This window comes from Condylura cristata, unplaced genomic scaffold (genome assembly GCF_000260355.1).
Source record: "Condylura cristata isolate star-nosed mole 26May11 unplaced genomic scaffold, ConCri1.0 scaffold00011, whole genome shotgun sequence".
NCBI lineage: Eukaryota > Metazoa > Chordata > Mammalia > Eulipotyphla > Talpidae > Condylura > Condylura cristata.
This window is the reverse complement of record NW_004567112.1, coordinates 49,898,107-49,914,201: the sequence shown is the minus strand read 5'-3', so window position 1 is coordinate 49,914,201 and position 16,095 is coordinate 49,898,107. Positions and strand designations below refer to the sequence as shown.

General features: G+C 32.6%; 1 protein-coding gene across 1 annotated transcript in view; it reads right to left on the bottom strand.

The window, feature by feature from the left end:
* The window catches only part of PCDH15 (protocadherin-related 15), a 565,802-nt gene extending 550,728 nt beyond the window's left edge, over nt 1–15,074 (bottom strand). Inside the window, exon 1 of the mRNA XM_004681080.1 lies at nt 14,984–15,074. Within this exon, the coding sequence (XP_004681137.1) occupies nt 14,984–15,074 (91 nt within the window). The remainder of the gene's footprint in view (nt 1–14,983) is intronic.
* Nucleotides 15,075–16,095: the final 1,021 nt, after the last annotated feature.

The following is a 16,095-nucleotide window of genomic DNA, read 5'->3' as shown; positions in this document are numbered from 1 at the left end:
AACTATATACTAACTATATACTGTACAGTGTTTATAGCCACACAATTTACAATAGTAGGACACAGAAGCAGTCTCAATATCCACCAATAGATGACTGGATCAAGGAGATGTGGTATTTCCACACTATGCAATAGTATTAATTTAATTAAAACAATGAAATGCAGTCACTTATACCAATTGACAATCATTCAAAGGGATTATTTTGATGAAAAGCAAGATTACAGAGATAATGATTTAATATTTATTTATATAAATTTAATATTTATATGATTTAATGTTTATATAATAATTTAATATTGGTTGGCTACTACTACTACTACTAATAATAATAGAATGCTTATATAATTTAAAGGGGATGACCAAAATATCTACCATTCCAAATTTTTATTTAAAAATACAACTGGCTTTCAGAATGATAATGAGTCAGATTAGATGTGGCAGTTGTTTTTACACTATTCTTTATTGTTTCCATCTTAAAGTAAAATTCATTCAAAATAAAAAAAAGTACACATTGGAAATAAGTACTCCATTTATTTTTATATAAAATTGTCTTCACTAATTGACCTTGATCAAATGATGTATTCCTTGTATATGTCTTTTGTAACCTTCCATGTAGAGAAAGAGAAGGGTAATTGATATCGTTTAGATCAACCTGTTTTGACATATGTACTTTCATTTATTTTAGAAACAGTTCTTTAAATACCTTTTTATATTAAAACTGTTCAAAAATATTTACAAAACTCAAATCTGAATAGATGTTCACCAAATACTTAAGAAGTACATTTCGGAAATGCCAAAGGATATTGTTTTCCAGCTGTATGTACTGGAATTCTGCATTAGATTTTAACTTATTTATTTGCTTATATATTTGTAAGCATGTTCTGCCAAATACAGAGAGCATTAAAGGAAAAGCACATTATTAAATTATCTGAGGTAGGGATATTGTTTTACCTTTGTATATACTTTTGAAATTCACTTGTTTCTATATGTATTTAACTAAATATAAAGATTTTTGTTTTCTGTGTTAGAGCAATAAGTAATTTGTAATCAGTATACATCCAAAAACTTCCATTTGTTTTGAAGGTAGCAATTCATAAACATAATTCTAAATGATTTTCAGTCAAGCTTACTGAATGTGTTTTACATATTCTGATTAATTGAAATTTACAAAAAAATATCATCTATTGTTTGTTTATTCTAGAAAAATGTCCATCCATCTTAAATTACAGCATTTTATATCATCATGCACTGGCCCAAGGTCAACAAGGAATATTGAAAGTTAACCTGTCTCTGTTGGAGGATGTTACTGAATGTCTTCTGCTTTCAATATATTTTATCATAAGTTTATAGATATTTCTATTAGTGATTTCATCATTATCAGTTGTTATTTCCATCAACCTTTTTGATAATGGGAAAGCAATAGCAAATGTTCTAGAATTACAATTTCTTTGCAATAATATTTATATAATGCATCTTTTAATATTACAAGGACATTACTCAGAACACTCTTCACTAATTTTTAGAGAATATCTTATAACATTCATAAAAATTAACTCAGAATGAATCAACTTAAAACAAGATGAAATACCAAAAAACTCCACAATGGAAAGGTAGGGAAGAAGTTTTTTGATATTGATCTTGGCAATAGGTTTTTGTATAAAACAAAAGCAGAAATGAAAGAAAAATTAATATGACAGTTATCAAACACAAATGCTTCATCATTAAGATACTTTCTGTCTTAATTTAATTTGAAAATAGTAATAATTACTATAATATACCAAGAAACATACATGTATCATTTTCTATAAGCTAGAAAGCATGCTAGGCAATTTATACATGCATAACATCAACTAATCTTAATTGCAATTTAATCAAAAGAGTTGGTATTATCATTGTCTAACAGATGGGGGCTTTAGCACAATCTCAGTCAGGCAGCAGAAATGTCATCCTTTTAACTGCAGCCCCTCATAATTTATAGTATACTATAATATCTATTCATCTATTTTGCAGATGACTCATAAAACGTAAACAGTAACATGCTCAAGGTAGAGAGATATTTATATAATGTATCCCCATAACTTAGCACAAAGATAAAATATGGCAGATGAATTTATATGCAATTATACACGCACCCACATTCAGCTTATCAAATTGCATATGTATATGAAATATACAGGTGCATTTGTATGTGAATAAATGTTTCCTTCACTATTCTAAGTTTCAATACATCAGAAGTCCTATAATTATACTTTTGTGATTTCTCTAGCACTTCATACTGAGACTACACAATGCACGGGTTAAGAGTGGGGGAGTTAGAGTTACATAGCCTGAGCTAGAATCATAGCTCTCAGATATGGGTGCTATGTGGCCTTAAGCAACATAGTTTGTTATCTAAAGCCTCAATATTCACATGTGAAAAACATAAAGAATATAACTTATCTCAAGGGGTTTTAGAGAATATTAATTAATAAGATATTATACACTTTACTAAATACTCATTTTTCCATCTTGCTCTACTAGAAATCTTGTGTTCCTCAAAAGGCACAGTGTCTGAGATGCATTCTTGCTCCTTACTACCTGCCTCTCAATTGCTACTTGAAAGAAAGAGGTGAGGGAGTGGGTAGTGAAGCGTGAAGGAAGGGGGAGAAAGAGAAAACAAATATGAACATTAAGTGCATTATATCTCCAAGCTGTTACATTTCCTCTTCCTCCATTCTCTTGAAGCCCCTCTGAAAGTTCATTACTGCTATTTCTGTAAATATTAGGAACGAATACTGCTTTACTAATTTGATACTCACTTCTCACTCTTAACCTGACTTGACACAGATGATCTTTTTCTCCTTGAGATGTCTTCTTCATTTGCACCTACTAAACTGCTGTCTTCTGATTTCCCTCTTACTAAATATCTCTATTTATGAATATCCTGCTTTGTTCTGTCTCACCTTTCTGGACTCTTATGATCAATGTTTCTATGATTCAAGTATAGTGATATTTATTCATCTGTGGTCATTCAGTCTTTCTTAATAGGTAGGTCAAACATATTAACATCAAGTCATAATTCCATCTTTTTACCTTCTATATAAAAAATAAAAATGAAACATGTTGGTTATACCATCATATAATGTAACTTCAATTAATACATTTAAAAATATCTTTTCCATCTATTTTTACCACCTCTGTCATGAAGACCTGACACAAACTACTTTATTTTCCAACTGAAATATTGTTAATATATTTGCCGCAAGTCACCCTAATCTTGACTGCTGATTCTCAACACAAGAGAAATCATTTCATACCTCTGCTTGAAACACTCCAGTAGTTTCCCTTCTCAGGAAACAAAACAAACAAACAAACAAAATGAGTGTCCTTACAATTCCTTACACAATCTGCTTCCTCTATCACCTCTCTGATTTTTTTTCTCTTTCCCTTCTCTCGCTCATTGAGTTCAACATTTAACCCACCATAGCATGATTGCAATTGTATTCTTCAAGCATGTTAGGCATAAATTCAAAGACTATTTATTCATTGTTACCACTGTTTTCAGTGTTCTTCTTGTAGGAATCTAAATGGTGATTCTCCTGTGGTTTTATGTTTTCAAAGCTTTGCTCAAAGGGTATCTCTCAAGAAGTTATTCACACACTGTTCTCTTTAAAGTTTTTCCCCCAAATAGTCTTCCTCTTTTTCCCCAGCTTTTTTTTTTATAAGCCCTCTCACCTACTAAACACTACAAGATTTCCAAACTGATTTAGAATTTTTTCTATCTCCCTCCAATATAAAGGTGATCTCACAAAGATGAGGATTTCTATCTTTTTTCTCTTACTATATTATTTACAGGACCTGAAACAGGGATAAGCACCCTGTAGCCACTTAAAAAATATTTGTATTAGCTATGTAAACCTGTATAATTGAACTATGCTATTATTTTTTATCATAAATAAATGTGCAATGTGAGTAGAAATGAGTGTTCGATATTTCTAAGGTATTTTGCACAAAGTTACACAATAAATATTAGTTATTATAACTAGAAAATTGATCTGCACATAAAAGATATTATACCAGTTCTCTATATGTGTATGAATGGATACATGCATTGTATTAATATTCCTATAATATGCTTTATTTCTCCATTTTGAAAGGATCATCAGAAGTACATTCCTTATAACCAAGAGATCACCTGTGCAAAATCCTGGTTATAAACACATTAAATATTGATGATTGAGTTAAAACTGACCTTTACCATATTATTAAGGATAAGCCTGACCTGTCTCGTCAGTAGTCTAATAGTTCATAAAGGATAATTAATAAAATAAAGTACTAATCACCACTATGTGGCCTAATTGTGCAGCCCTAATGAGCAGTATAGAATTGTGTAAGAACAGGGAAAGTTAGTGGCATGAATTGGGCTGCTGATCTCAAAAACAACTGCTGTGTGGGAGCCACCAACATTATGAACAAATGCCTAGGGTAGCAGCTGGTAATCAGAGATGAAGGAAGACAGGAAACAAATTAGAAAAAGGACAGATTCAGTTTGAGGTTACACAAAGATTTTTTTTTTCAATTGCTATTTTTACTGTAGTAACTTAGGCTTACATAGTGAATGGTTTAGGGATATAGGTGCACAGTTCTTCAGATGCATGTTACCACACATCCAACACCAAAACACCACAAATCATTACCATTCTCTATTAAGCTTTTTAAATGATGCATTATCATAGGATAAATGCTAACTCAATCTCTAAAATATTTATATACAAGTTTATATATATATATATATATTCACATATATATATACACATGTATAGATAGATAGATAGATAGATAGATAGATAGATAGATAGATAGATAGATAGATAGATAGATAGATAGATTAGTGTGTAATATTTCCACACATATTTTTGATAGCTTTTGTTAATGCTGATCAATGTGATTTAAATCAAGCTCTTTCTAAATATGTTTTTTTTTTTTAATATTCATTATTTGAGCATATAAGAACTGGAGTGCAGGTCAGAGGTGAAGGGTAGGTGAAAGGATTATTCACCAAAAACAGAAAGATGGAAAGAAAAGGTAGATCTAATGAAATATACTGCTGTAGGGAATAGCACATGAGAAAGGAGAGGTCTGCTGTGCCATGTGGGTCACTCCCTTGCAGGCAAGGGATCAAGCTCATACTGCAGTGACTGGTAATAGCTTAACAGTGCTGTATTTAACCCCTGCACCACCACGTAGGCCTCTAAATATGGTTTTAGTTCATTATTTGAACTCTAGTTTCTATCTTAAAGCTCACCAACAATGAATATATTAATAAAAGAGACTTTCATCTCTCAGTCAATTGTTCTTATTTTAATAATCACCCGATGGGTCATTCTGCTAGAATCTGATGTAGATAAAAGTAAATGAAACCATCTCAGTCTTCATTAACTTATAATCAAAATATAAATGCAAGCATGATATGATCCTGCATTATAAGCAAAAAATGGAAATTATTATCCCAGGTTGATTGACAAATAAAAACCATATGTTTTTAAAATATGCAACAATGACAATTTGATACATATCACTATGAAGTCACTACCAAAATCAAAGTCATTAACACTTTCTTTTCTCTTCTTCTTTTTTAGTGTGGTATAAACAATTAAGACTGACATTCTTAGCAAAGTAAAATATACACTACAGCATTATTAACTAGAGTCACCACAGAGTGCATATCTGTGCATATCTTCCCATATCTGGAAGTTTTGAAATTCTGTCCAACTTATTTCATTTTGATTGAGGTTATTAGTAACATAATAAAAGCATATTCAGTAAGTTAGCATCAACTAATACTTAGAATTTGAATAAAACCTGGAAGGAAAGTTTAGGATTTTGATGTTAGTACAAAATATGTAGTTATTGCATGTAAAGCTGAGATAACAGGTTTAGTCTCATCTTTGGCACTTACTAGTGGGATTAATGCCACTCTGTGAAAGCACCTATTCTATCTGTGTCTCCCTTGTTTATAGATTTGTAAGCAAGGTATGAACTAGTGAAATATGTGATTAGTATTACAATCACAAGGAACATGTGAATTTCTTGTGAAGATTAATTAAGATTATCTATAGGAAGGACTTTAAAATGATAAATGTTAGTTGTTATTACAAAGCAATTCTGTTTGCACATATAATAATTATTGACATGTTTTGTATGTATTTGAAGAAAAATTTTGTACATGTATGGAATGCAAAGGAATATACCTTGGATTTGCATCAGACATTAAAAACAATAAATTGAAAAAATAAGTACTACAAGAAATCAAACAATAGCTTTTAGCAGAAAGAGTTAGAGACAGATATAGGGAGACATAGGGGAAAGAGACAAACAAACAAACAAAAAAAAGACAGATAAAGAGAGATGTGTGACTGTTGTTTACTAAAGTTTCTAAATAAAACTTGGATAGATTGTGTTCTATCAAACCACATACACTGCACATGAGCCTGTCACTATATAAATCTTCATCACATTGTGTTGATTACCTCAGTAATGATCACACTTTAATGAAGGGGCTTCCTCATCATTATTCCCATATTATTTCTCCCAAGAATTGACATTCAATAAAAAGTTAACTAAATAAAAGTTCTGCAGAGAATAAAAATGTGGGCTAGAAAACAATTAATTATATATACTGTGGATTTACAGTTGAATAAATATGGTGAGTAAGGGATGCTAGATGGAATAAAGAATGAGCAAGGAAAGGACATTATTTTAAAAATAGCAAATATCTAAAGTTGTTTTTTATATAACTCCTTACAGAAACAAACATTAGTTGAACAATCCAACTTTTTTTTTCTAGACATTTTTTTTAATTTTATAAGTTTATTTTTACATATTTTTGTGAATTTTTTCCATCTCAGTTGCAATACCTTTGGGTTTCCCATCACTAAATCACCCTTGTGCCATCACCATAGTCCAGTGCCTTTCCATCCCCCTACTGTTTTTGATCCCATTCCACACTCCACACCCAGAAAATGTCTCTGGTATATAGCTGTTCATCATTATTTTCTCGCCTGTTCTGTTATATTCCTGCTATGAAAGAAACCATCTGGTATTTTTCCTTTTCTTTCTGGCTTATTTCACTAAGCATGATCTTTTCCAGCTCCATCCATGTTGCTGCAAAAGACATGTGCTTCTTTTTTTGTTTACTGAGTAATATTCCATTGTGTCTATGTACCACATCTTTTTAATCCAGTCATCCATTTTTGGGCATTTGGGAGAACAATCCAACTTTTAAAAATTTATTTCATGTAGTTTAGCATACAGGAACTGGGTTGTAGGCCAGAGTGGGTGGGGGGGGTGTGAGAGGATTCACCGGATACAGTGGAGAGCAGAACAAGCAGATCTACTGAAATACACTGCTGAGGGGAGCAGTAGGCGAGGCAAGAGTGGTCTGTTGCACCATGTAGGTTTGCTACCTGGGTGAAGATGGAGCTCATGCCACAGTGGCTGGCAACAGCTTAAGAGCACTGAGACTTTAACCCCTTGGACACCAGGTAAGACTCACAGCTCAACTTTTAAGACACAGGTAAGACAAGGTAGAATATTCACTAGAAGGATGGAGAAAAATATGAATACATCAGAAAAATTCAGTGTGAACAAAAGGAAGTTGCAGAGGGTAGATCAATAATGTTATTTGCTGAAATGCTAGGAAATTATAAGGTTTGTCCAAAAAAGTAGTCATTGGAGGTCTTAGAGAGTGCAGTTTTGGAAAAGCTGTGAGAAAAACCAAATTGCAGAGCTTAAAAGAAAAGGTTAAGTAGTGGTGATAACTGGTACAAATTTTTGACAGAAAAATGTCCAACTTAGAAGAGGCACTCTCTGATGACTCAGAACCAAGAAAGGTTTTAATTACATTTTTCTTAATTTTATTTTCCCTTAAGATCATTTAAAATTACATATGCCTTTTATATGCACAAATAGAATGAGCATTTTATTATTTAAGAAATTCAAACTGTTTATGTTGTTGGAACAATAAATAGAAGCATCTAATTTACCTGTTATCTTTCATTTTATCTTCATTATTTGGGCTCTAAATAGAAATTCTACTTTTTTCCCCACTTTCTCAACAACAAAAACAAAAAAAAAGGAAATAAATGGGAATCAATATTTAGCTTTTCTAAGTTGCCTTGGAAATGACCACTGAGTGTAAATGTACACATGGGTATGTGAACAGAGAAAGAACTTTGAAAGTTCAGCAATTGGTTTCCTGTTAATCTGTTTATAATCTCTCTGACATTCAATGGTGTGGAGATGGGATTTTAGTACCTAATTACCAGGATATATAAAAACTACTGAAGTAATCATTTTAAGACTAAGGTCAGAGCTCAGTGTAGTCAATTTATATTTTTGACCTTACATATTGCTGAAACAAGGTAAGGTGTGCTTTAAATCTTTGTTCTAAAGCTAAATGCACCTGAGAGGAGATGCACAAAAATACTCACCTGCAGAAAATAAAAGATAACAAAAGCAAGTGTATGCACAACCTACTAAATGGACATAGCCAATCTTTTATTAGGCTGTTTAGGAAAGTTTTATTGAACTAACAATTGACAGGTACAATGTTTGCTCTTGTCATCTTCTAAATGCCACCTACTCATAGTCTTGATATATAAATCCAACAGCTTAAAAAAAGGCTTCAAAATTAAAGACTGAGTTTGATGAAATTCAATCAGTGTGTAGAAATAAAACAATAAAGTTGCTATTAAAATATAAATTTAAGCTCCAAAAAATGCAATGTATATAATGGAATGAGATGGGTAGACAATGATGTTGATCTTATAGTAAGTTAAACGAATATGAATGACAACATACACTACACATAGCTTTATGTTTTCCTAAAACTATGTATTATTATCTCTCTCTGTGTACATGTGTAAGTTTGTTAATTTCTATGTAAGCAATGAATTATTAATGCATGCAATGAATTATTAAGAAGTTTGATATTAATGTTCACTGTAAATTACTTACTATGGTCTCCAGTGATCATATTAATTTTAACCAAAAGAGTCTCAAATTAACTACTTTATTGTACTATGTTTAGAGAAGAGTGGTGTGATCAAGAGGAAAGCAAACTGCTTACTTTCCTTTACTAAGCTTAGAAATACTGAAATCAAAGAAGATGTGTAAAAGCATGTCTAGCACAATCCTAGGAAGTCAGAGTGTGTCCCACAGGAAGTACTGTGGTAGATGAGGCAAGGATATTATACTATAACATTCCAGAATGTTATAAAAGCATGTAGAATGGCCTAAAAGCAAGAATCATTAAGACTGTTTAATTCTTTTTACCGAGCTTAATTTATTTAAGGCTTTCTATAAACTTCTCCTTAAGGCATCTAAACAATGACACCTTTTATTCAGAAACAGTGAATTTTCTGCTTAGTAGTTATGTTTCTCTTATAATTTTATTATAATCTTTATAATAGAATTAGCACTTTATTTTAATGTGTATGCCATTCACTTCTAATTTTAATCAATATATGCCAGCGGCGTGTACTACTTTATGACTCTGCACATGCTCATAAATATTGTCCCAGGCTTTAGCATCACTCCTTAGGGAGAGATAGTTACACCCTTAATTAGTTGACATATCTATCTCATCAATGACCTTCTATGTATTGTGTAAATTTGAGCCTAAATATAAACCTGAATACATCCTACAAACTTCACTTAGAGTCTCTCATGAATCAGTAAGTTCTCCTAAAAAGGATATAACTTAATACTTTCAAGAATGAAAGACAACTGATTAAAGTTGAGTGTTCAAGTGTTGGACAAATTTGGGCAGTCAAAAAGAAAGAACATATGCATTGTACAAAGAAGCATGAAGAACTCTTTACAAATAAATATTAAAGTTTATAAAAATCATAATCACATAGAGATATTGTGAATAGCAATAAAAATATTTTTGAGTATAGGCCATAAAGCAGGTACCATGCTAAATTATAAATTAAAGAATTTATTATTATAAGAGAACTGTGTCTCAAGAAGTGTTGTGACTTTCTGAGGTTGTGATCAGGGCCTCTTCACAGTTATTTTTGTCTATTCTCTTTATAAGGAATCCCTTCACCTCATATGTGTGTGTGTGTGTGTGTATGTGTGAATATATGCAATAGTTCAAAGGGGAGACTTGACTTCTGAGTTAAATGCTTGAGCAGCCAGGGAGAAACCTTTCCTTAATAAAGTCATGGTGATTTCATGGTCAGTACACATTTAGGGAATCTCCCTTTTTCTCTTTTAACACACACACACATTCTAAATCACTTTTCACACTGGATCATATACATGCACACACATATATATGTGTACATGTGTAGTATATATACATACACACATGTTGATGTATATGTATATATATATATGCATATATAATACTTTTCTTAATATTGCAGTGAAGTATATTTGAGCAACTTGAAATACCCTAGGGATACATCATCAAGGCTTATTTCATCATTCCTTCAAAATCTCTCACCTTTCCTTTCATTATCTATTTATGAAATCAAAATTGAAATAAAATAAATAAAAACAGATCTTATAGACATCTTGGTCTATTTACTTCATTATAAATAGTATGTTTGAACAAAGGATATGCTATACACTTTTTTTTTTTTTAACCCATGTAAGATATAATAGAGAAGGGCCTGTGGTGGCACAGGGGCAAGTCTTAGTGCTATCAAGTTACTACCAGTCAATGGGGCAGGAGTTTGATCTTCTCCCAGGGAGCTAACACACATGAGCAGCAGGCCTCTCCAGTCATACTTGCTGCTCACCTCAAGAGTGTATTTCAGTACATCTGCCTGTTCTACTCTACACTCTGTCTCTGATGAATCCTCTCACCCCCATGCACCTCTGAACTATACCTCAGTTATTGTATGTGGAAATAAATAAAATAAATCTTAAGAAAAAGATAAAATAAAGAAGATGGTCCTGAATCCTTTGTTTCCAATGGTGCCTCCTTGCCACATGCTCCACACTGTACTTGGGGTTAGGGCACAGGTTCTCTTTGGGGTTAGGTACATGTTCCCATGCACATAAAATTATCATTATTTGCAATACATACAAATGCAAGCTAATATATCAAAAGCAATGTTCTCTTATTACAGGGTGGTGGATAAGAAAACTATATTGCATATCTACCATTTTCTCTGATTGTCTATAAGTTAGGTAAATACTGACAATTTATTTTTATCAATGCAATATTATTAGTTTAACATATGTTACTAATGAATCTTCAGATATAATACAGTCACCAAATACATTAAATTTTCTTTATGGAATAGGTGATCTACCTATTTTATTCTGAATCTAAAGATTTAAAAAACAATTTTTATAAAATATAAAAATACTAAAAACTTAGCTAAAGTTTTAAGTAAAATATAAAATATTAGAAATAATAATTATATAGTTTTCTTAGCAGCAGTTTAATAGATTTGGGTGGAACTAGACTATTTTATTTAAGATGAAGTATTCATGAAAAAAGTGTCCATATTTTTCTTTCAACTTTCATATACCTAAGTTAAAAATGCAAAACAAGCATAGGAATTTTTTTTAACTAAAAGTTGAGAAGGGGCCCTCCTTGGTGGCACAGCGGGTTAAAGCACAGCACTAAGAAGTTAAGCCACTTCAGCGTGACTTTGATCCCCAGCCCCAGAGGTGATCCACAGATCATCCACAGAGGTCTGGTGAGGCAGACCTCTCCTGACCTGCCCGCTGCTGCCTTCAGCAGTGTTCCCAGCAGTCTGCCTTTTCTGTTCCCCATTCAGTTTCTGATTAATCCTCTCACTGCCCCTGTACCTCTGGCCTGTACCCCAATTCTGTATGCATAAATAACTAAATCTTTAAAAAAAAAAGTTGAGAAGAATCCTAGTTCAAAGAAAAAACTACTATACAAAAGCCTTTCAGTTTTCTTTATGTAAACCTCCTAACTTTGTGTGTAAATTAGTTGTGAAATCTAATAAAGGGATAAATTAACCAAAAGATTATCAATGAAAAATTTTATTTTACTTTTTCTTTCCTGTCTTATGCTTATAGCCATCACTCATATTTATCTTCAATCTAAGTCCCTTTATTCCCACATTAGATAAAAGAAAGTCTCAAGAAATCCATGTCAAATATTTTAGAGTTCTTTTATGTATTAGCTATTCTCTTCCGAGTTCTGATTTTAATTCTGCATAGCACAGGCTCACAATTTTCTATGAATTAAAAAAAAAATACAACAGTACCTATGAAAAAAAAATACAACAGTACCTATGAAAACCATTCCAGGTATATATAACTGAATAACTGAATCAAAGTTATGTCAAAGAACCCTTAATTGAGGGAGATCAGAGAAAGGTGGAGACCTGGGTCAAGACTTAGAAAATATGTTACCACTGCAGGGAGCGTTAAAGGTTGCAAGTATTCAAGCAATGATGAAAAGCATACACAGTTAAGAAATCTATATCAAACATTGCATAAAATGCACATTTTTCTGCAGCAGAATATACCCCTTCAACTTCCCTAAGAATTACTTCCAAAAAAGACAAATGAGGTTGCATTCTAACTGTGGTTACTGGGGAGTCATCCCCAACTTTACGGGATAACTCTACTAAAAACAATGTTATCACAGTATGAATTTCCACTCTGCTTCAGAAATCATACTACATAATGGCCAGAGGTGACCTGGTAATCTTACTTTGGATGTTTAGAAAGAGTACATTTAGAAAAAGCAGAGCTATCATGTATGTATTAGTGAAACTGACCTATATAGCATTACATGTTAAATCAGTAATGATGTTCTATAACAACTTAAATCATATTCCTAAAAAGCTTTGGGTTTGTAAGCATTTAATGTGAACAATGATAGTAAATTCTTTTGTGCTCAGTGTGAACGTAAAATATTAATAAAAACAAAATGATCTATGACACAAATAAATATTGACACACTGATTTATCATCTATTCCAGGGGTAAAATTAAAACACATTCCTTTCATGTAAAGTCATATGTTTTAAGGCCTCCCTGGTGGCACAAGGGCTTAAGTCCCCGCATTATGCAGTTATCTGAAGCCACTGAAGGAATCTGAACACATGCCATGGAGCTAAATCACATTGCACAGCAGAACTCTCCTGTCTCACCAGCTGCTCCTCTCAGCAGTGTATTTCTGTCAATCTGCCTGTTCTCCCCACTCTGTTTCTGGCGAAGGTACTCACTCCCAACCTCCACACTCTGGCATACATCCAAGCTCTTGTATGCATAAATAAAATAAAATATATTTCTTAAAAAAGAGGTCATGCTTTTTTAAATGCCATTGGTTCTTTTTTGTTTCAAAGTATCATTTACATTATACATGTACTATTACCATTTAAAATTTGTATTTTGAGTAAATATTCACAATACTCATAGGTAATAACAACAAGAACATTAATTTCAAATGCAACTGTGTAAACACTGTGTTAATTTGCACAGCTTTTCAGGGAAATTAGGCTATTGACACAATAGCTACTGTTGTGATTTTTTTCTGCAAATTCCAAAGAAGCATCTACCTTTCTGACTTTAGAGGACTGAGAAAAGTCCTAATGTCTTCACCATTTGAACACTATTTCTGTAGTGTCACATTAATTCACCTTATTTTCATATCTTCCAATGTAGCCAAGCAAAGCACAAAATAAAATTGGATTCTTCACTGCTACTAAGAAGAACTATGTAACACGTAACATGAGGAGATGGCTACTTGCCTAATGACCTGGACTGCTGAACAAATGTCAATAAATACAACGAACAGTAGATACATAAATAAATAAATAAGAGAAATAAAACATTTTTAAAGGGCAAAATTCAGGTTTCCTGAATAGCAAACTTAAGTGGAGAACTTTATCCTCGCTTTGCTTTCATGAAACTTGGGGGTATCACATATATCCTTACTGTCACTTTATGGTATTCAAGTGTTGGATCTGTATTGAACCAAGCTAACACCATTTTGTGCTAACTGCCTTTTCTGCTTCTGTATCCTGCTTGCTGCTTGGAGTGATAGGAAATTCCCCAAATAACTTTGCTGTAAGAGGAAGGAAACTTGTAAAATTGATTAAATCGATTACCATCCACAACAGGACCAGGATATGGGTCATATGATTGGATCCTATGACCTAGGGCCCACTGCAAGAATGTTATCTCTGTAACAACTAAGTTTCGCTTCCTTTCCTATAGTGTATAAAAACTGTTTTCTGTAACCGCTCGGGGCCAAACTCTTTAGAGGGTGTTGGTCCCCGCTGGCCAGTATTCTGAAGCCCAAATTAAATCTTGAATCTCTGTCTCCATGTTGCCTGACTGCTTTCTTCCAGCGGCTGCAATACAAGGACAGAGCCCTTCAATATGAAAATACCTAAGGCAAATGTGGGCCAATATATATTTATCATGTGAAATGGTTTCTAAGGAGCTTGATGAGTAGAGCAATAGAATGACTGACAATGTCAGGAAATAACTTAAAATTTCTGATTTTAAATTATTTACATTTTCTACTCTTTTCAAATAAAATAGTGAGGACTTAAATATATAATGCCCAACTCAAGTTCTAATACAAAACCACTTACACAGTATACTTTTGATGCTTCAAAAATCTTTTCCAATAGGAAATATTGGAATGTTTTCTGTTCCTAAGCCTTATTTGAGAACATTGTTTCTGTTTATTCAAGGACTAGTCAGTAGAAGTTAACATTTTTCTTTTATCAATTTAATATTTGCTTAGTTAGAATGAAAACATGTTCAAATAAGATTTGCATTGAACTTCCTACCACGCTGCAGTCCTTATTAAGGAATAAAATATATTAGATGCCTCTTTTGTAAGATGATTTCAATCAAGATAGATTTTTGTACAATGCTAATAACTTCTAAAAGTGAACTGCAAATGATCATTATTCATTTCTGTGGTGTTTATTTGCCACTGATAATAGAAATTTTAAAGCTGAGACTAAAAGTAGCCTTACCATCATCATACTGCCCAATGCAGACTGTGAAGAAAACGCTCAGGACAATCCCTGCAGAGGTACATTTCCAGGGGTAAAATGTTTGAAACATCTTCTATCAGATTCCACTCAGGACAGATCTGAAATAAGAGAAAGAAACATTTGACAAGTTCATGAATCTGCCGTCGGTTAACACAACTGTCATAGAACAGAAAGGCCTTAATAACTTCATTGCTAATTACCTGGGCCAACAATCCATTTATGAAATAGCATGCTTGTGAAATGCAGACTGTTTATCTACATGAATGTGTAGACAAGCAATCTTTAAGAGAGTCATCTTTTCTGTCATTTAATTTGTAATCCAGTTCATTGAGAAGCTATAGTCCTGATAATATCAGAACTACACTCTTTAAAAAACTGACATGTGAATATACCCTGTGCATCAATATATGTTACGAAATGTATCTTCTCTAAAGCACAGTTCAGTTATAAAGAGTAAGTTATTCTACAACAATTTAAGATGGTAAACTCCTTGTTAATATTATACATAAAAATGTCAATAGGTATTTGTGTCACACAATGAAAAAGGAAGAATCCTTCATTAAAATGCTAATTGTTTTCTTGTAGAATGAGTTTGACATAATTATGCCAAATAACAATAAGAATAATCCACTAATGTTTACCATTTCTATCTTGTGATACATTTGGATGAATTTTATTTCAATTCCTAAATGTCCAATAAGTAAAGAAGTAGAATGAGATATCAGTGACCAGGGAGTACACAACTATTATTGAAAGAATGATGTGCTTAGTTTGTTGTTGTTGTTGTTGTTGTTGTTCTTTTAACCAAAGAAATTATTCACATGGAATTGCTCAAAATGACACTCTTGTGGATCATGGTAGAACACAGATAGGGACTCAGTCTTTAATTCAGAGGCTCCAAACTCAATGCCTACGTGGGGACAAATACAGAAGAGATCTAATAAGCCTAAGGAGACAATGATGGTGATGGCAAAGGCTGTGATAAATTATGTCTAAAGAGACCAGATGGTGCTCAACTCTGTCAATGGTTGTCACATGGGAATGTAAGCCAGTGTTGCCAGGTCTTTTGATTTTCCAGAAAATGGTACAAA